Source organism: Mustela lutreola, chromosome 3 (genome assembly GCF_030435805.1).
Source record: "Mustela lutreola isolate mMusLut2 chromosome 3, mMusLut2.pri, whole genome shotgun sequence".
Taxonomy (NCBI): domain Eukaryota; kingdom Metazoa; phylum Chordata; class Mammalia; order Carnivora; family Mustelidae; genus Mustela; species Mustela lutreola.
The window spans coordinates 168,381,254-168,401,171 of NC_081292.1; the positions used below are offsets into that span (position 1 = coordinate 168,381,254).

At 49.3% G+C, this 19,918-nt stretch overlaps 1 protein-coding gene and 1 long non-coding RNA gene across 3 annotated transcripts in view; one reads left to right on the forward strand and one right to left on the reverse strand.

The window, feature by feature from the left end:
* IQCA1 (IQ motif containing with AAA domain 1) overlaps positions 1-19,918 on the forward strand; it is a 152,791-nt gene that overhangs the window by 121,841 nt on the left and 11,032 nt on the right. For both annotated transcript variants that reach the window (XM_059167631.1, XM_059167632.1), the window contains 2 exons: positions 8,659-8,745; positions 18,620-18,797. In XM_059167631.1, coding sequence (XP_059023614.1) covers positions 8,659-8,745; positions 18,620-18,797 — 265 coding nt within the window. The remainder of the gene's footprint in view (positions 1-8,658; positions 8,746-18,619; positions 18,798-19,918) is intronic.
* LOC131827302 (uncharacterized) overlaps positions 6,124-19,918 on the reverse strand; it is a 140,621-nt gene continuing 126,826 nt past the window's right edge. The window contains exon 3 of the long non-coding RNA XR_009351967.1: positions 6,124-6,180. This is a non-coding gene — a long non-coding RNA (uncharacterized LOC131827302). The remainder of the gene's footprint in view (positions 6,181-19,918) is intronic.

Below are 19,918 nucleotides of genomic sequence, written 5' to 3' on the forward strand. Positions count from 1 at the left end.
AGGAGAAGGTGAACTATAACAGAAGGGCCTGCTACTCATCACACCTCCTTAAAAAGAATTCCTATCTCTGAATTAATCTCCAGGAAGATAAGAATGCAACTCTTAGGAAACCGCTCCTAATCACCCTTCTGGCGGGTGGCACCTCAGGCTTCACCTGGCACACTCTGCTCACCAGGAAACACCGTGGAAACAAGCCTCGGATTTGTTTCCATGGCCTACAATTCAAGTCCATTCTCTGATCATTATTTTTGGTGGGTTCCTTTGCTTTACACACAATAATGCTAATAGATTAACAGTTTGGGTAAGGGAGTTCCCTGAAGAAACAAGTTTACTATATACAAATAAGCAACTATTGTCTCAAACTCCCTCTTATACTAAAAGTGTACGTGGAAAAGAATACACATCTATCCAGCGGGGAAATATTAGAAATATATCTAACAATTAAGAAATGTGATAAAAATTTAGTATTGAATACATATTTGGTAGAAAGTTATTGAGGAGGGGGGCGCCTGAGTGGCACCATTTGTTAAGCATCCAACTCTTGGTTTCAGTTCAGGTCGTGAACTCAGGGTTGTGAGATCAAGCCCTGCACTGGGATCCACGCTCCGCGTGGGCTCTGCTTAAGATTCACTCTCCCGGAACACCTCAGTGGTTCAGTCAGTTAAACATCAGCCTTCAGCTCAGGTCATGGTCCCAGAGTCTTGGGATCGAGCCCCACACTGAGCTTCTTTCTTGCAAGGAGCCTGCTTCTCCCTCATCCCTCCCTCTCTCCTTCTCCCTGCTTGTGCTCTCTCTCTCTCTCTGTGAAATAAATAAATAAAATCTTTAAAAAAAAAAAAAAAGATTCACTCCTCCTCTCCCTCTGCCCTTCTCCCCTGCACTCTTGTTCTCCTTCCAAAAGAAATAAATCTTAAAAAGAAAGAAGTTATGAAAGCAAGGCACCAGCCTCCTTGGGTCTTCATGACGGTGAATCAGGATGGAAGAGCAGGAAGGATTCTCATCTCGCCTGGAGTCTGACATATGAGAAGGAGTTTTATACACACTTTCCTTTTCAACCGCACCAATCCCAGATGAGGCGGGAATTAAAGTCTCCATTTTGCAGACAAGAAAAGTGAGGCTCAGAGTGCTTAATTTGACCCAAACTACAAAAGAACAAAGAGGCTGGCATCTAGACGTTAGCCCACATCTGACCCCAGAGCTGTCACGTGGCTCCCGACGGGCTGCTGGGGAAAGGAAGCCTCCGTCGTGCCCGGCCTGTGGCTGCCGTGCCCTCACAGTGAGTGACCCAAGGGCAAGGACATTCTTGGGTCAAAGTGTCAGCTGGGCACACTTCAGCATAAGAAGGTGAGGAACGGGAAGCTCCCACATGCTGTTGGCCCCCTGGTGGATTTCCATGACTTCTGGATTCCCTCTTGTCCAGCAAACTCTTCTCCTGAACTTCTAGTCCTCCCACAAGAAGGCCGAGAGGAGGCCCGCAGAGCCAGGAAGGCAGACCAGGCAGAGAACTCCTGTCTCGTGCTCCCGGTCTTGAGAGAGAGATTTTCTTCTCTCTGTGGTCCTTGAGCCCTCCCTTCCCTCCAGCGATAGCCAGACCTAGAGAGAGGATGCCCCCCACACCCAGTGGTGATGGGTCTAGACCACGTGGCCCATTCTGGCCTACACATCTGGACAAAAAGAAGTTATGATGCTATTCGTGCCTTGGCATCACCCACCAGGGGCTCCTCATTGGGCTCACAGCCAACCGCCTGCGGCCACGTGCCAATAGATCTTGCCCAGATGTGCTGGTACAAACAGCTGGTCCAGGAGTCAGGTGATGGAGAGCCCAGCCAATTATGTTTCTATAGCTCATGGAAACCTATACTCCCAGTTAATAACCCAAACAGAGACATTGTGGTTGTTTGTGGGTGGTTTTTTGCAAACACAGATGTGTAATAAATACAATAATTATGGCAGTCACCTTCACAAGATGGAATTCAATTAGGATAAAGCAAACACATAGCACATCTGACCCCAAACCACAGAGCCGCTCCTGTGAAAGAAGGGAGGAGTGGGGGAGACGGGACGGACACAGAATTTAGGAGCTCTGGTGAAGCACCGGGGATGAAAATAAGAGAAGAGAGGGACTGGTGACCCCAAGTCCCAGATGGGTTTGCCGTCAGAGGCCAGCTCACTGTTCACTGTGTCATGGATATGGTTTCAGGTTGAGGAAGGGAACGCCCATGGACTTCAGAATGGGTTTTTTTGGATTGGGCGAGTGGGGGGTTGTTTTGTTTTTTCCCATCTTTTTTTAGCACAGACTTTATATTTTAGAGCACTGTTAGGTTCACAGCCAAACTGAGCGGAAGCTACAGAACATTTCCACTTGCTTATGGAGGGCTGAGTGGACTCCGCGGGGGGGGCAGGCCCTGGACCGTGGGTGCCCCAAGCATTGTCTGTCAGCAAGGATGTGCAGACATTCTGTGGGCTATAAATCACCGTAAATACCGTGTCCATCTGTTCTTGTTCCCTGGAACGCTAATGGGGGTGGGCTAGGACCAGGGTCAATCCACAGGTATTAAAGGATTGTTAACCAATTTGGAAACACCAAAAGCAGGGAAGGCCTTGGGTGTGGCTAGATTGTGCCATGGGAAGTTGAGGATGGCCGTGCGCACAGGCGTTAACCCCTTTGCTGCTCAGAGTCAGCTCAGAAGGCGGTTTCCTGTGACGCCATTAGCCCTAGTATGGCTGAGAGCGAGCTGGGGAGGAGAAGGGCTCCAAAGGGAAGTCCAGGTGATTTGTAAGCCTGGTGCCTGCCAGCATTCAGACACCTACCGCTTGAATACAGCCGAACAATCAGCAATGACGTCAATGTCTTTCTGTGGCCAGCACAAACCCGATTCCCCATATGGCGTCTGCCACAGTCTATCAACTGGACCTGTATGTTGGCTCCCTCCTGGTCCTCTCCTCTGCCTCAATTTACCTTCCTTTCCATGCAGGATCAGCCCACCTGGGCTCCTGACTCTTTAGCACACCTCTGCACTTCTTTTGAGTATCATTTATGGTTTTCCCAGCTGACACCCAGTGAAGACTTGAAGTAATTTCTGCAATCTCATAAAAGTTAATGCAAGGAAATTGAAATATTAAATATTTTTAAATAGTGGAAATACAGAACAAAATGTGCTCACATTTTCAGTACTTAAATGGAATCCAAGTGACTCCAGTCTGGGAACATGAGCCTCCCCTCTCCCCAAGTAACCCACGCCTCTCTAACTCCTCCCCAGCATGGCAGCAGCTCACGGCTGGCTGCCTCCTTGTGCCCAGCACCGCCCATTCAGACAGAGAAACTACACGTTCTATGCAGGCAGGGACCATGTCTCTCGGTCCCCAGACGCTCCTGTCTCCCAACACTGAGCCTGATACATCACAGCTTGATCTCACCACAGCAAATGGTTGGATGGATGGATGGTTGGATGGATTAATATGTGGGTAGATGTGTGGATGATACAGGGGTAGATAAATGTATGGATAGACAAAGGAAGGGTAAACAGATAGAAGGGTGGGTGAGTAGATGGATGGTTGGATGGTTGAGCGGGTGGTCCTTTTCGGTTTGGTAAACTGAGACTCAACAATTGGAGGGGGAAATAACTGGTTTTTCATCAGTTTCTCTAAGGCAAGCAAAGTAGGACATTTTCAGAGAGAACTTTCAAAGCTTCCAGGAGTCATTTGGACAAATCATATTGGTAATTCAAGCATGCCAAACACAAACAATTTTCACTGTGGAGCCATCACATCGTAACCCAAGAGAATCTCATTCTGACGGTGAATGTTTGACAGTGTTTCTTTAGAGATTGCAAAAGATCAAAGCCATCAAACTCATGTAGAAGGAGAAGTCTTTAATTGATCACTAGAGCTCCCCAAAATTTGAAAAAAAAAAAAACACTCGTTGGTGGAAGTCCCATCTTCATTCCAGAACGGACAGAAAACTGAAACCCTGAAGTTAAATGTGATAGGACTAAAGAGCCCTCTACTGGCAGCTGAATCAAACTGCCCGGTGGAACTTCTAAAAAGTTCAATTATGAATTAATTACATCTAATTACCCAGGACCTCAAACTATCTGTGGGTAATTTAAATGAAGGCTTTTCATTGCTAAATGAAAATCAAAAGAGCAAGGGATACCATTTTTCATTAACAAATTGGCAAAGAGTTTATTTTTAATACATTGTTAAGGAGAGGCGTGTAGAAAAACAGATCCGCTTCTCCACGGCTGGAGAGGGTGTAAGCAGGGACTCTCCAGGAAGACAGGTTTGCAATGCAGGTGAAAACGTAAACAACACAAGCCTTGAGACCCAGCAGCTACGGGTGTGGCCTCGTTCTATGGAAAGCAACCATCATGTGTCCCCCAAACTCATCGAACCACTGTTTAATTTCATAAGAAGGCAGAAACCGCCCAAAGGTTCAAAAACAGGAGGGCCGATCAATAAATTACGGGACTTTATGTTAAAATGATGTTGGAGAAATAAATTTCACACTGGGTAAGCCAGAAGGTAATGCAGGAACAGTGTGAGGAACAATCTGATTTGATTGAGGAACGATCTCATTTTGGCAAATACGCACATCGAAGACGGTCTGTAAAGACGGGAAATGTTTGATGAGTGACTTGAATGGAAGAGGCAAAGAGTGCTGTCTCTGCGTCTGAATATGTATTCTGAAAATTTTGTTAATGAATACTGCTCTTGCAATAACAATAAGAAAGAACCAAAATTCTACCAATTTCCATGTTTTCAAAGCTTAGTCTGTCCACCCTTTGTATTTCTTGCTGTCTGTTGTCTCATAGACGTGCAGCCTGCACCAGTAACCACCCATCCCTCCTGCTCCCTGGAGGAGGAGGACAGCCCTTCTCCTTCTGAGGTCATCCTCTCCTGATTCCCCTCCCATTCCGTGCCACCCCTGGTCTCCATGCACCACCCCCCCATCCTTCTGAAAGAATGTTCCCTGTCTCAGTCTCTGACCATTCACATCTTAGCCCTCATCACCCAGCTTCTGTCCCTTCCATGCCCTGCCAATGCCAGCAGTGACCTCCAGAATGCCAGAGCTTCAGGGCAATGCTGGCCATGGTTGCCTATTCTGCCTGCCTGGATCTCTGACCTCCCTGGGCTCAGGGGAAAGTTCTCTCTTCTGTGCCCTTTGTTCTCTCTGGTGCTGCTCTTACCCCCTAGCCTGAGCCCTCCTGCTCCGTCGGTGTCTTCACCCCGACCCCATTCCATAGCCCACACTCGGCTTCTCCACTCTCATCCTTCACTTGTGAGTCCCTGCCATCCAGTCCCACATGCCCACCAACCACATTCCCAGTTCCCCAGGAACAGCTGTCCAGACTATCATGCCTTACACACCCGCCAGAGGGATTTTTCTAGAACACGACTAGGATCAAAGTTCTTGATTCAAGTCCCTTACAGACCCTCCACAGCTTCCAGGATAAAAGCAAGCTCCATAGCATGGTGACAGCCTCTGTGATGCCTTTGTGACCCCATGCATCCCCACGAGGGCACACATAGCCCTGTGCCCTGGCTCCTGTCCCCAGCATAGCCAGTGCGTCCCCCTCTTCACCTCTGTGACTTTCTAGAGACCACTAGACATTCAGTCTGCTCTAAACTTTATCTGCAATCTCCATTCCTGGTGGCCTGCCTGACCCACTTTTCCATCTTTCTGTCATTAGTGGTCCTTGCTGACACCCCATTTTCCTTGGGCCCCCTCACAAGCTTCCCTCCCTGCCCACGGACAGGGCCTTGAGGGCAGGGACCCCAGCACCAAGCACCGTACCTAGCACATCAGAGCTCCTCCAGAGGCACTAATGAAGGAACATGTGAGAACAGCTCTTCTTCCACATCCAGAGCCAAAAACAGTAAAGCCAATCTATCCCTCCCACGACAACCCGTCGACTATTTGAAAACAGCTCCCTTGCTGCCTTGAGTCTTCTTTTCTCCAAGGAAAAGTCTCTTCCCTTAGATGGTTCCTGGTGGGAGAGGCTGTCCGCATGGGAGGACCCAGGTTCTGTTCTCCCTTCTCAGTCCAGAGCTAAGCGCCATCACCAGGTGTCCTCAGGCCATCACCAGGTGTCCTCAGGCCAGCTCGCCACCCGTGGACATGGAAAATGGAAAATGCACACCCGGCAGGACAAGACAATAATGGTTTTTAGAGTTCTTCTACCTGGAATGGCAGGGGACAGAGAAGGAAATGGGTTAATGAGATGCTTTTGACCAGACATCTTGTCTACCATGGTGACATGGCAATGTGACCCCTGGTTAATAGAAGGGCCTGGGGACGTCAGGCTGAGCCAGGTTTGACTTCAGGTTCCAACATTTCTCCAGTGCTGATGGGCATGTTACCCCCCACTCAGTGACCTCGTGTATAAGGGGGGGGTGGTGCTAGGACGTGCTTGGCACAGGATGGGGCACATGGCGAGTGAGGATAGCAGTGAAGTCGTGGAGATCAAGGCTCTTTGCCCACAATTATTCCTTGTATTGTCATTGTCAAACACTCACTGGGGAAATGTCTTCTTCATTTGATAAGTACTGAGCCCTGCCAAACCACGTCACCACCAAGGTCCTTTATGCAGCCCCGTGGGCCCCAAAGCAGGTGAATGGTCCCGTCAAAGCCATTCCTTCACAGATGCAGGTGCACGCTTACAGGAAGTACGGAATTCCCCCACCAGCCCAACGGCGCAGACAAGTTCACAGGACAATTGTGGGCGGGCCCGTTCAATGCAATGCCGTGAACAGAACAATTTTAAACCAGGTACTGGAAGTGAGACTGCTGGTCTCAAAATTGTCCCAGCTAAGAAGACTCCTGCATTTCGGGACCATTGAGGTGGCTTACTTCATTAGAGGCAGAAGGAGAAAAGTCCCACAGCAATTCTCGGTGCTCACATCTGCAATTGCCATTAAGAAAAGTGGGCTGTGGAAAAGCTGTCCCTTGCCAAGTGGACACGGGAGTGGGGAGGCCCGCTGCCCCAGCGAGCGCAAGATTTAGCCAAAGACAGGAGACAACAGTTTATGCGGAAACTGTTCCGCTGCAGCTTTCTGTTCCAAAGCTACGATTTTTCCAAGGGAGTGAAAAGAATAAGGTTTTGCCTTTGTCATTATAAAGTGTCTCTTTTCTAAGAAGCTTAAAACCCAGCATCTCATTTTCTTATTTTCTTTGGGGGCTGGAAGTAGGGAAGCTTTGGACTTAAAATAGCTTTTAGCAGAACAATGCTTCTGTAGGCCCCGCCCTCTGCAGCAGGCCAGGGGCACTGTAAAGTAGAGGGGCGAGGAGCCCAAAGAATGGACAGCTGGGGAGGGGGCCCCAGGGTCTGGCTTGGGTACAGAGGGAACCCGTGGACATGGCCGTGCTTCCAGCCAACTCTGCAGCCTGCTTCTGCCACTCTCCAGCTGTGTGAACTTGGACAAGGTCCCCTTGCGTCTTTCAGCTAAGTTTCGCCATTTGTAAAATCTGGATGAGCGGAGAGGCACCTGCCTCCTAGGGCATGGCGTGAAAGAGTTGTCATGAGCGTGAAAGAGTGTGAAAGAGCGGCCAGGGTGTGGACTCATGCCGCGTCAGTGCTGGCCCCAACGGTGCGTGTGCTGCCATGGGTGACACATGTGGCCCCGGCCAGGCCCAGGGCTTCTCACTGACTCACCGTGAAGGTCACACCCACCACACCCCCCAGGAGCTGGGATTACAATGTGCAATTCTGGATTCTTAAACTCTGTGGCTCTGTGTCTAAAAATTAAGGCCTACCAAACAGGGGCCGGCTGGTTTGCTTCTGTCCAAAAGTGCTGATGAGCATGGGGCTGTGAAGGCTCATGGCCCAGGACTCATACTGGCCCCAGGATCAGGTTCCATGCGCTCCTGTCTTTACACAGGCATGATCTGCTCACCGTGGCTCCTGATGCTGTGGGAAGAGACATGGCCACGTGCACCTCGTGACTTTCCCATCATTTACTAAATGCCCGTCTTGGTTACAACTCATGCCAGCTGCCTTAATGATGTTTTAAGATATATAAAAATAGGAGTACATAAGGCTCTATTTGCCGTGGCTGGAGACAGCTTTTATCTGGTCACGGTTTTGCACAAAGCACAGATTGTTGCAAAAATACCCAAACTTTGCTATCGTGGGGGCGCTTTGAAGAGATTGTTCAGTGAGTGGCAATTATTCCCAGGCCCACGGTAAGTAAGGCCCAGCGCTGGCGCGAAGCCCTGCCCGCCATGGAGGGGCTCAGAGCCACCTTCCAGGCAAAACGTCGGGCACAAAAGCACAGCTGCGCAGCAGCGAACAAATGGCATCACAGGGGCCCCTTGTGCTGAAACAGCTTTTCTCACGACAAGCGAGTCTGAATGAACCTGGGAGCAGCAAGTAGGCTGTCATTAAACCTGAGGCCCAAATGCCCGTTGGTTTGCCGCAGAACACGACCGGTTGATTTCAAGCCGAACCGATTCAAGGCTCCGGGTCCTAGGGAAGAACGGACAGTGCCGGCATGTGGTGCCCCATCCTGCTATGCAGGAGGGGTGCGGTCCTGCCCCGGAGCCCTTCTGGGCACCCCTACCCCCGAGAGCCCTGTTGGAGAGCCATCGGGTCCTGCTGTCCGTCAGGGTCCACGAGAGAAATGCATTTACAGCCAAGCCCCTTCTTCTCCTTGCAGGTGGCCCGGGAGCTCCAGCCCTCCGTGGTGTGGATAGGAGACACAGAAAAAACCTTCTACAAGAGAGTCCCCAGCGCAGAAAGGATGGTGAGGGGTTCTCGATCTTTCTCCATTTGGCCTTCTCTTTCCCCTCCCCTCAGGGGACCCTTACCAAGGACTGTCTCCACTTTTCAAGAACGTCTTCTTTAAGGGAGGAAGGGCATGAAGGGGCAGCTGTCTTTCTCTGCCCTCTACATGTCTGTACTTGAAAAACTTCAGTGGTCTGATTTTATGAGGCGTGATTAGGGGAAAACATGAAGGAAAGTATGGAAGGAAGGGGGAGGAGGAGCTTTGGACCCAAACATGGGACTCAGAGGTAAGAAACAATTCAGAGAATTTTCCTTGGTTAAAGCAAATGGTACACATAGGAGTTATTATTAGGATTTCCTATTGTTCATAATAATAAATAGCAAAGGCTTGACATTTAGGAACAAAGACCTTCGACAGGACTGCTAAGTGCCGGTGGTGGGGGCCCCCGGGGAGCGCCCTCTCAACTGCTTCCTTCCTTCCTTTCTCTCCTTCAGATGCTCCCCCTCCCCCGAACCTCCCCCCACAAATCACCAGCAAATTTCCCACAAGTTAAAAAAAATTTGCAGATACACATGATTGTTATTCCACATCAATTTGCACCAAAGCAAATAGTGGTTAACTGTGAATTTCTGATTAAATTCATAAGGATTTTAATCACTTTCAATCCTTATGTATTATACATCATTTTTAGCAGGTAGAGATGATTTGGATAAAGAATGAAAGCTCCATCTTTTCTTCCCCAAATGAGCCTTGATTGCCCTGTCATTTCAGAAACTCTTAAGAGGACTCATTCATTATTAAATCCGGGAATCTGAGATTTCACTCCCTCTGCTGGCCAAGTTGCTGCATTGACGAAAGTCCCTCCCCACCCACCCCACAGGAACACGTGAAGGCGGGCGTTACTATGAGCCCGATCAGAAATCTAAAGAGACAAAGAGACCTCCCGGGCGTGTATAATACAACGTGCCCCACACCCAACATCATCAGAAACCTTGCCTGGGGAGTAGGAGACGTGGTTTCCGGGCTCTCTGTGTTGTTCACCTGAGCTGACTGTGTGTCTGAGCAAGTAACTTAACCTCTCTGAGCATCCACTTCCTTAATGACTTAATTAACGGTTTCCAGAGAGCACAGCCTCCAGCTCAGAACCCCCCCCCCCATTCTCTGCCATGCCTGCCCACAGGCTCTGGCTGCTCGTCTGCACCCCGGAGTCTGTGGGGACCAAGATGAATCCAAAATGCTCATTTGTAAGAGAGCCAGAGGAGCCCTAAGGGAAGGGCTGATGGTGGGAAATGAAATGCCTCAGGGTCAGCAGACATCTCCCACAGAGGGAGCCCTGGTGCAAGGCAGGATGCCGGCAAAGGAGAGACAAGCAGGGTGTCTCCAGGCCTCCCACCTAAACCAGCCCCACTGTTGCTGATCTCAGGAGACTCAGCCCAAGCTCTGATTCCCACAAACATAGCCACGGGCTAATGTTATTCCAGTAAGAAATGAAGGCCTTTGGTGCCAGAGTCTTTGCAGGGGACCAGTCGGACCTTTATTCTCTCCAGCTCTGCATTGCAACAGTCTGCCATCCCTCAAGGGAATTAACGGTGCTGAGGGGCATGAATCACACCCCTAGGTAATTCCTAGGACACCTGACAGGCAACAAACTGAAGTGGTCCTTGGGTTCCCAAATGTCCTGAGCCATCCCAGGTGCAGACAGAGCTGTAGGAGGCATGAATACCCCATCTGGCAGGAGAGCATGGCAGCGGGGGTGGTGGGGTGGGAATCACTGTGTGTGTCCTCCAGCTCTACATGGGAGCAGGTATCCCCACTCACCCCTAAGTCCTGGACCTGCCCCTCAGGCGGCCCCTGCTTCCTTCCTGGAGAGATGGGGCCAGGCCTGGGCCACTTCAGCTCTCTGTCCCCACACCCTGCCTCTGACTTAGGCTCTTACCAAGTCCCCCAGTCACCAGGGCTGGAGCTGTTGGAGCATTGTCCAGCTGCCTTCTGAAGCTGGCCACCAAAAGCCAAGGGCATCCACAGGTGACAGGAACCCAGGAGACATCACAACCAGCTTCTCATTGCTTACTCGACTACCCCTGGGCAAAGCCTACAGCCTTCCTTCTGCCATGGTCCATCCTTTGTCCCAAAGGCTCCACGATCCCAAAGATACTGAGGCATAGAGAAGGAAGTCCACCTGCAAAGAAATCAGGAGGCTGCCAAGCCCACCAACAAAAACTACAACAGACAGCCCGCTAGAGACTGCCACCTGGATCAGAGGCATTCCAGAATCTCCCCTTGAAAAAAAGTCTCGCTCACCACAGTGACTCACTGCCCCCTTGATGCCTCAACATTTGGATTAAGTCTCCCAAGGTCATGAAATGTATGAGGAGCACCCCGTTTTGAGCAGCAAAGCAAGGAAGAAGCCCAGCCTGGGCACGATGGATACTGAGCCTGGCGCAGCCTGGGAAGCTGAGCTCTCTGGGGCAGGGACCGCAGGCCCAACACCTAGGACAGCTGTGAACAAGAGGAAGAGGTTCCCAGGGGCACAACTCCTATGTCAGGGAGGCTTCCAGCAACGCTGGGAAGGAAGCGGTCTTCTCCTGTTTTACATAAGAGGACAAAGGTCTCCAACGGAGCCACAGCAGATTGGGGATAGTGCTGGCACCCAGAAACACGTTTGTCTGAACGCAAAGGCCAGGCCTTTCTCCCCGTCTGGACAGTGCTCCCAGCTGGGATGCCACTGAGTGCCAGGCATTCTCCCCTCCCTCATGCTTCCGCCTACCATGTGGACACCCAGGTCCATTCTCCACATCTCCCCAGCCCACAGGCCACTCCAGACCACAACCTGAAAACTGCCTGTGGGGTCCTCTGGTCTTAGAGACCAGGTACCCTGCTCCAGAGTTCCAGCACTCCTGCCCACACCCTCATCCTCCCCCGTTGTCCTCAACAGCCCAGAAAGTCCTTCACCTCTAGACTTTCTCGAAGGTCTGAGCTCCCAGCATGTCCCTCCCTCCCCACCACGAGCAGCCCCCTTCTCTTCTCCTCCTCCTGCGAGCAGAGTCCTCCTCTCCACTGGGTGCAGCTCACACTGCCAGGCAGTTGTTTGTGGACGAGGGGAAGGCAGTAAAGAATGAGACCAGACAGGCTGCAGCTGCATTTTCCGCACCATAACCCTTCGTCCCCCATCTAGCAGGAGCCTTCCTGACATCACGGTAGGCCTCCGCGAGGGAAGCTCGTGCTTTGTTAGAGCCGGCTGCAGTGGGGTTTTGGGGAGCTGACTACAGAACGGCAAATGGAAATTGCCGTGTGGATGCTAAGCAATAATTTGAAACTGCCCATGGGATTGTGGCCATGCGGGGGCTGGCAGGACCGGACATAGAGGCCGTGGCCGTGGATGTTGCCAGGTGACTGTGGGGACTTTGGCTGGTGTGATGGATAGGCGCCAGGGTCTCGTGCATAATGGACAGGCCTCTGAACTGGAACAGGGGTGGCCCGGGTGCAGGGGAGTGCTGATTGAATGGACTCGCCTTTCATTTGCACCCCCTCTGAATGGGACTACACGGCACTGTCAGCAAGGGTGTCACTCCGCTGCAGCCCAGGATCAACATTTGTTATCGGAAACAGGCTAATGAAGTTCAGGGGTCCCTGCCATTTCCGGATGTGCATGTAGCAAGATCCTCTGCCTCCGAACAGGCAGCCAGCCCCACCATCACCATGGCAACCAAACTGCTGGGGATGGGCTCAGACCACACAAGCAAGTCTCTCACCACACCAAGTGCAGTCTCCAGCTTCATTGGGGCCCTGAGGTCTGTCCTCCTTCCGCCGGCCTTTGGGCAGCTGCCATGTGCACCTGGCACATCCCTGTCACCCCTGCCACCTGCTTTATTCTCCATCAAGCTTCTTAAAAGACCAGTCTGTTCTCACATCCCCACTCACCCCTCAACCCATCACTATCTGTTTTTTGCTTTCCAACTCCATAGAAACTGCTCTCTGAAAGTTTTTCTTTGACATCTATTTTGCCAACAAACACTTCGGTTCCATTGCTCTTTTTGCCATGTTTGAGGTGGTTGAATTTCACCATTTTGTAAAACTCTGTCTTCCCTTAACTTCCACAACCCTGGCTTCCTAATACCCCACCAACACTTTTTTCTGTGTCTCCTCCTTCTGTGTCTTCTGTCTCCTCAAGTTTCCATCCCAGGCCCCTGGCCTATTTCTCTCACCTTGTCTTTCTTGGGCACCATCTCATGGCTTGAAAAATCACCCCCAAACCAATGACAGCCCCACCCCATCCCCAGCCCAGTGTTCTCCCCTGAGGCTCAGGTCCAAGCATCCATGGGAAACCGCCCATGGAGTCTACAAAGCCTGCCCAAACCCGCCTCCCTCATGACTGCTGCTGCTTTTGCATTTTCAAAAGGTTGATTTTATTTAAAACAACCATGCTTCAGGGGTGCCTGGGTGGCTCAGGGGGTTAAAATAATCATGCTTCATAAGAGGGCTTTGGATTCGCACTGGTAAAATGAACCCTGAATATCACCAAACTCGCCGAGCCTCATAGATGTGCAGTGGATTATTTCCTGGCACAGGTATAGATATTCTCATGAGGTCTGTTCTTCCAGAATCTCAGCAGAGGGCTTTCTTCAGCAATATGGGGCCCAAAGGCAGTTTCTCAGAACTAGGTAAATGAAAAATTATCATTTAATATAACAGAAACTGATGGGAACTTTTTACGCAGTCATTGTGCACTCTGTTGGCAAATTGCTAGTTTCCTCCAAATTGCAAAGCCTCCAGTTTTTCTGTCTCTGTCCTTTAAACACCTTACTCTTCAGTAGAGAAGACTAGGCATTGGTTTCACCCACACGCGTATTTCAGAATAAGACACAATTATCCCTTAATAAGCACTTCATCAGACAGACACATTAGGCCATGCAATCCTCACAACACCCCAATAAGATGGGCACTGTGACTACCCCATTTCTCAGATTTAGGGACTAAGGCTCAGAGAAGTTGAGTCATCTGCTCAAGGTCACACAGCTGTTAAGAGCAGAGCCAAGACTGTAACCAAATATGTCTGAATCAAAAGCTGTGCATTTAACTATTTGCCATATCATCTGCCTATTATTATGGAGTTTCTTCCTTGGGTGTTTGTTTCTTTGTTTGCATTTAGTGGAGAGGGGAGGGAGTTTGCACATAGCCTGGCCCCCAAGTTAAGTTCAGCATCAAAGTTAACCCCAGCAAACACCCCTCCCTGTCTCAGGACAGCCCAGAGGCTGGGTCTGAGTGATGGCAGGTTTCTGCAGAGACCTGGGGTGGGGATTAAGGAGCAGCCCCTTCATGAGCAGATCCTGATTCTCATTGTCAGAGCTGTCCACTTCTAGGATTCCAGGAAGTCTCATTCCATCATCCCTCTCTTGTGCTTTCCCCTTTTAAGCTCTTCTGTTCTCCTGGGTAGAATCATGCAGGGCCATTGCTTCCTCCTGGTGGGGCTGGAGCAGGCTCTGGATTCCTGTGGGTGCAGGCGGAGATGATAGGAAGATGCCTGGTGGTCTGGCCTCAGGCCCAGCCTCCAGGATTTATTTTGCTGGAAAAATTCCTCTCTTTCTCTGCTATGTTTTACATTATAAAAAGTCTCCTCTAAACTGAATCCAACAACATAAAAAAAGGATTATACACCATGACCAAGTGGGATTTACCCTCGGTTTAACATCCAAAAATCAATTAATGTAATATACTATTAAATCATTGGAAGAAAAGACAAAAACCATATCATCTCAATACGTGCAGAAAAAGCACTTGACAAAATCCAGCAACCCTTCATAATAGAAAATCAATGACATAGGGAAAAAAAAGAACTTCCTCCACCCGATAAAGGGCAACTACAAAAAATCCACAGCTAACATCATATTTAATGGCAAAAGACTGTATGCTTTTCCCTTAACATAACCTTTTCTCCCCAGTATTATATTGGAGGGTCTCACCTGGGCAATTAGGGGGAAAAATGAAATAAAAGGTATCCACATTAGAAAAGAAGAGGTAAAACTATTTCTATTTGTAGATGGCATGACCTTATATATAGAAAATCTTAAGGAATCCACTAAAAACCATTAGGACTAATAAACAAGTTCAGCAAGTTTGCAAGACACAAGATCCATACACAAAAAGCAACTTATTTCTATACATGTGCAATGAAAAATCAAAAATTAAAATTAAGAAATAATTTATAATAACATCAAAAAATAAAATATTAGGAATAAATTTAACAAAGGAAGTACAAGATTTCAACCCTGAAAACTACATAAACGTTGAAAAAGTTAAAAGCTAGATAAATGGAAAGATATATCAATTTCATGGACTGAAAACCTTAATATTGTTAAACAGCAAGAATTCCCAAACTGACCTGCACATTCAGTGCAATTCCCATCACAGTGCCATCTGACTTACGGGAAGAAATTGACAAGCTGATCCTAAAATCCATATGGAAATTCAAGGGACCTTCAAAAGCCAAAACAATCTTGAAGAACAGAGTTGGAGTGCTGACACTTCCCAGTGTCAAAACTTACCACAAAGCTGTACCAAGCAGGACAGTGTGGTGCTGGCATTAGAAGAGACATATAGATCAGCAGGATAGAATTCAGAGTCCAAAAATAAACCCTTATATTTACAATCAATTGACTTTTTGAACAAGGTGCCAAGACAATTCAATGGAGGGAGTATAGTTTTTCAAGAAATGGTGCTGGGACAATTCCATAGCCATGTGCAAAAGAATAAAGTTGGATCCCTACCTCACACAGTATTCAAAAATCAAACCCTAATGCATCGAAGACCTACAAGGAAGAGCTAAAACTCTAAAACCTGTAGAAGAATATAGAAGCATAAATCTCTGTGACCTTAAAGCAATGATACCTTAGATATGACACTGAAAATATGAACAACAGAAGAAAAAAAGTTACATCTCATCAAAGCTAAAAACATTTTTTGCTGTAATGGACATCATCAAGAAAGTGGAAAGGCGACTCACAGCATGGAAGAAAGTACTTGGAAATCATTGATCTGACAAGGTACTTGTGTCTAGAACATATAAAGAACTCTTACAACTCAATAATAAAAAGACAAATGACCCGATTTTTTAAAAAGTGGACAAAAGAGTTGAAGAAGTCAAGAAATGGCTGATAAACGCATGAAAAGATGCTCAACGTCATCAGCCATCAGAAAGACACAAATTGAAATCCCAATGAGATACCCCTTTACATCTGTAAGGGTAGTTAAATTTTTTTAAAAAGGGAAAAGAAAGAGAACAGAAGAACACATAATAACAAGTGTTCATAGGATGTAGGGAGATGTAAACCTCAGCCACTTAGGAAAGAAGTCTGACATCTCCTCAAAAGGTTAAACATAAAATAACTATATGATCTAGCAACTCAATTCCTGTGTGTCTGAGCCCAAGTAAAATGTTCATAGCAGCATGATTCACAAGAGCCCAAAGGTAGAAACAACCCAGACACCCAACAACTGATGGTGGGATGCATAAAATATGGCCTATCTGGACAATGGCTGTCACGCAGCAAGTAATGAATGCTGCCACAATATGGGAGAATCCCGAAGATACTACACAAAGTGAAGGAAGCCACAGACATGCACGCACACCATATACCGGGTGATCTCATTTCTCTGAAATATCCAGAATATACAAATCTGTAGAGACACAGGGTGAAGAACTGGCTGCCTCAGTCTGGAGGAAGGGGTTAGGGTGGAAGCTTTCAGTGACTGCTACAGGGCGGTCTTTTGGGAATGATGAAAATATTCTAAAATGGACTGTGGCAACGTTTGCACAACTCTGTGAATATACTAAAAAAAACACTCAAATTATACAGTTTAAATAGATGAATCATATAGTATGTGAATTCTACCTCAATAAAGCTAATATGGATACATCATAATAATATATATCTAATAAGAAAATATGACATAACACACTACAATAATAATAAACACATACTTTATTTCTCCTTTGTAACCCTCCACTGAGAGAGTCCCTGACCCAGGAAGAGGAATGGGGGTGGGGAGGTGGGGGACACGCAAGCCCCTGGCAATCCCCTCTGAGAGGGAGGGGACCCCAGCAGAGCAGAAGGAGGAGCATGAGTCTGGGAGTCATCTTGCTCATCTACTCTGGGACTGGAGACATCACTCAGCCTCTCTGGGCCCAAAGTTTTCATGTCTGAGTGAGGGGAGGACTGTTCCCTCTGGGGGAGGTCCTGAGGACTCAGTGGGAAGTCCATGTTGTGGAGAGAGAAGTACCTGGAACCCAGTAGGCCCTCACCAGCTCCTACTTACTAGGATTATTAAGCTGGAAGTCGCATAAACAGCCTGGACATAAGAAGTGGCAAGTGCGTGGTCGACATCGGAGAGGTCTAGCTTCCTACCTGGTCCTTGGACACCAACAGAAGTCCCCAGGTCTGCCGGGGCCAGACCTCCCCATGTTTCTGCAGCTTCCCATCAGGCTCTCCTCCTAACATCCCTGCAAGCTCCAGGCGCCTGTTCTTTCCCACCTGGCCTCCCTCCTGCACCTTCTCAATCCAGATGTGGAATGGGGCCTTCTTACTGGTCAAAAGGAAGGAAAAAGAAGAATGCCAACCACCACTGCGAGCAGGCACAGCCAACAGTCTAATGATGAGGAACAGTCACCCCAGGGCTGTGCAGCTCCCCTGGGGTGCCCCTGACCTCCTGAGTGCTCAGTCACACCTGACTCCCCCCTCCACTGTGCAGGACAGTTGGTGGGCCCAGCTGTGACTCCCAGCTCTGCTCAGGGCCTCCCATGGAACAGGGTATCACAGCAAGTGAGCATCCCTGTCTCAGGGACCCTGCAAACTGTCCCCAGCACTGTCACTGCACCCACCAACTATGGCCCCAATACACTACCATTCACTGTTATTCCTGAGCACAGGTCTTATCAAACACCTGCTCTCCCCCAGGGTCACAGGCCCTTCCTGCCTGCAGGGCTGTCCCTGGGCTGGGCTGTGCAGGGACACACAGGGAAACCCGGACTGGGCAACAGGGGCCAGTCCCTGCAGGGTGGTCACAGCAAGATCAGGCCTTCTGTGCTCTGGGAAAGCCATGCACTGGCTTCTGTCACTCCTGCTCAACACTCAGATTCTAATTGGCTCAATCACCCCCAAGCCAAGTGGGACCAAAAACAGCCGAGTCTGCTCGGGGCTCCTCTGCAGAGGCTCTCTCCATCACACCAACCGTCCTCCTCCTCCCCACACTTCCTCCTCATGCGGCTAATTGAAAGCTGGTGCGTCGCCATGGCAACCTGGCCAAATCTGACCCCCATGGCCTGGAACTCCTCCTCCCTGGGGTCCCTCGCATCTTGCTCCTCTCCCTCGTTAGTGTTGAGACTTTACTAAAATAATACAGGTTCAAACTCTTTCCAAACTGCTTCAGAGACAGAAGCATCACACTCTTTTGTAAGCAGGTGCTTTCCAGACAGGAGATCCAGACCTTCGGAGGCTCGCAGTCAGGGCTGGCAGCAAAGGCAGCTTTGGGGTCACCCTCAGAATGGTTCAGAGGAACGCAGATTGCCACGGCCGAGCCCCTCACTCTAGCCAGCTTCCTTCCACTGGGAAACCTGCCCAGCTTCCCATTCCGAGGGCCAAGGTGCTAAAAAGGTCAGTCAGGTGCTTCCTTCTTCCTTCCCCTTTTCCAAATCCGAATGCTGGCAGTGGAGGAAAGGAAGGGACTGCAATTGGAACCACCCAGACCAGGATGAACTCTGAGAATCATGCCTGTCCGGGCTTTGAGGTTCACTCAGACAAATGCGTGCCCCGGAGCATTCCGAGAGTAAGTGTTCTTCCGTCCTGAATTTTTTTTTCTGCATGTGAGCTCATGTTCCCCTTCCCCCTCTTTCTCCCAGATGGAACCTAAACGCCTCAAAAAACAGCTTCCAAAAATCCTGAGACTTCTGAAACCGGACGACAGGATTCTGATTGTGGGGACGACACAGCGCCCTTTTGATGCTGAACTTCAATCTTTTTGCAAAGTTTACCAAAAAATTATTTTGGTTCCCAGACCAGACTATGCTTCAAGATTCGGCAAGTACCCCAGCCCTTTCCCGTGTGGGGTGGTGGAGGGTGGGCCGGGCGGTGTCAGACATGTGGCACCAGCGCGAGATCCCCAGGAACACAGCCCTGACCGGACAGTGGTGGAGGAAGAGCCCGTGTGCTGGAGGGGGCTCCGGGACAGGGGCAGAACCTGGGCCATAAATATGAACAATCAGGTCGTGAGAGCAAAGAGTGTCTGTCCTGTTACCCAGGACAGAAGGAAACTGGACAGGGATTACTATTTGGGGCCCTGAAGGTGACGAGAGTTGCAGGCTGCAGGTGCCGATTTTTCTTGCGACAGGTGCCTTGGACCCACGGTGATGGTGTCTCCCTCAGAGAGCACCTCTCTTTCCACAGGATGATTCATTTTAGTTTCCCAGTCTCAAAGTATTCATCCAGGAGCGCGTTGACTTACTTAAAATAACCATGAACAGTAACAACGTGCCTCTGGAGTTTTTGCCCCTTGAACAGACCATTCAAAATCTCCTTCTTTTGAAATGTATTTTTAAGTGGAACTGACACTAAAAAAGTGATTTTGGAGGTGGTGCAATGAAGCCGTAGAGAGCCACAAGGTATGAGCCCTCAGGAGACATAATTCTGAATCCAGGCTCTGCCCGGGATGGCGGGACAACCTGGACAGCTCAGTGGACCTTCTGAGCCTCCACTGCTTGCTCCGTACAGAGGACCCCTTAGTCCCCAGGGCTGTCATGACCCTTATGTGAGGTTGGCAGCAGAACACTCAGCGTCATACCGGCCCCCTGGAGAGCCCAGGGGTGCTTCACAGGGAAGAAGCCAAGATGGCAGCCATGGTTATAGAGAAGGAGAGTGTGACCGGGCCATGAGTGGCCACCGTGTTGCAGGAGTGGTTTCTATTACCTGTGTCTGTCAAGCAAACCACCTCAGTGGCTTCAAACAACTGATTATTCCACCCCATGGTTCAGAGGGCTCACAGACTCAACTGGCAAGTTCTCCTTCATGTTCCTTAGGATGTTGCTGTCAGGGGTCTGTTTGGGCTTCATCTGAAGACTCAACAGGGCCGGACATACGTGGTTATTCACACCCACAACTGGAGTTGATGCTAGATGCTCAGCTGGGACTCGCAGCCAGACAGC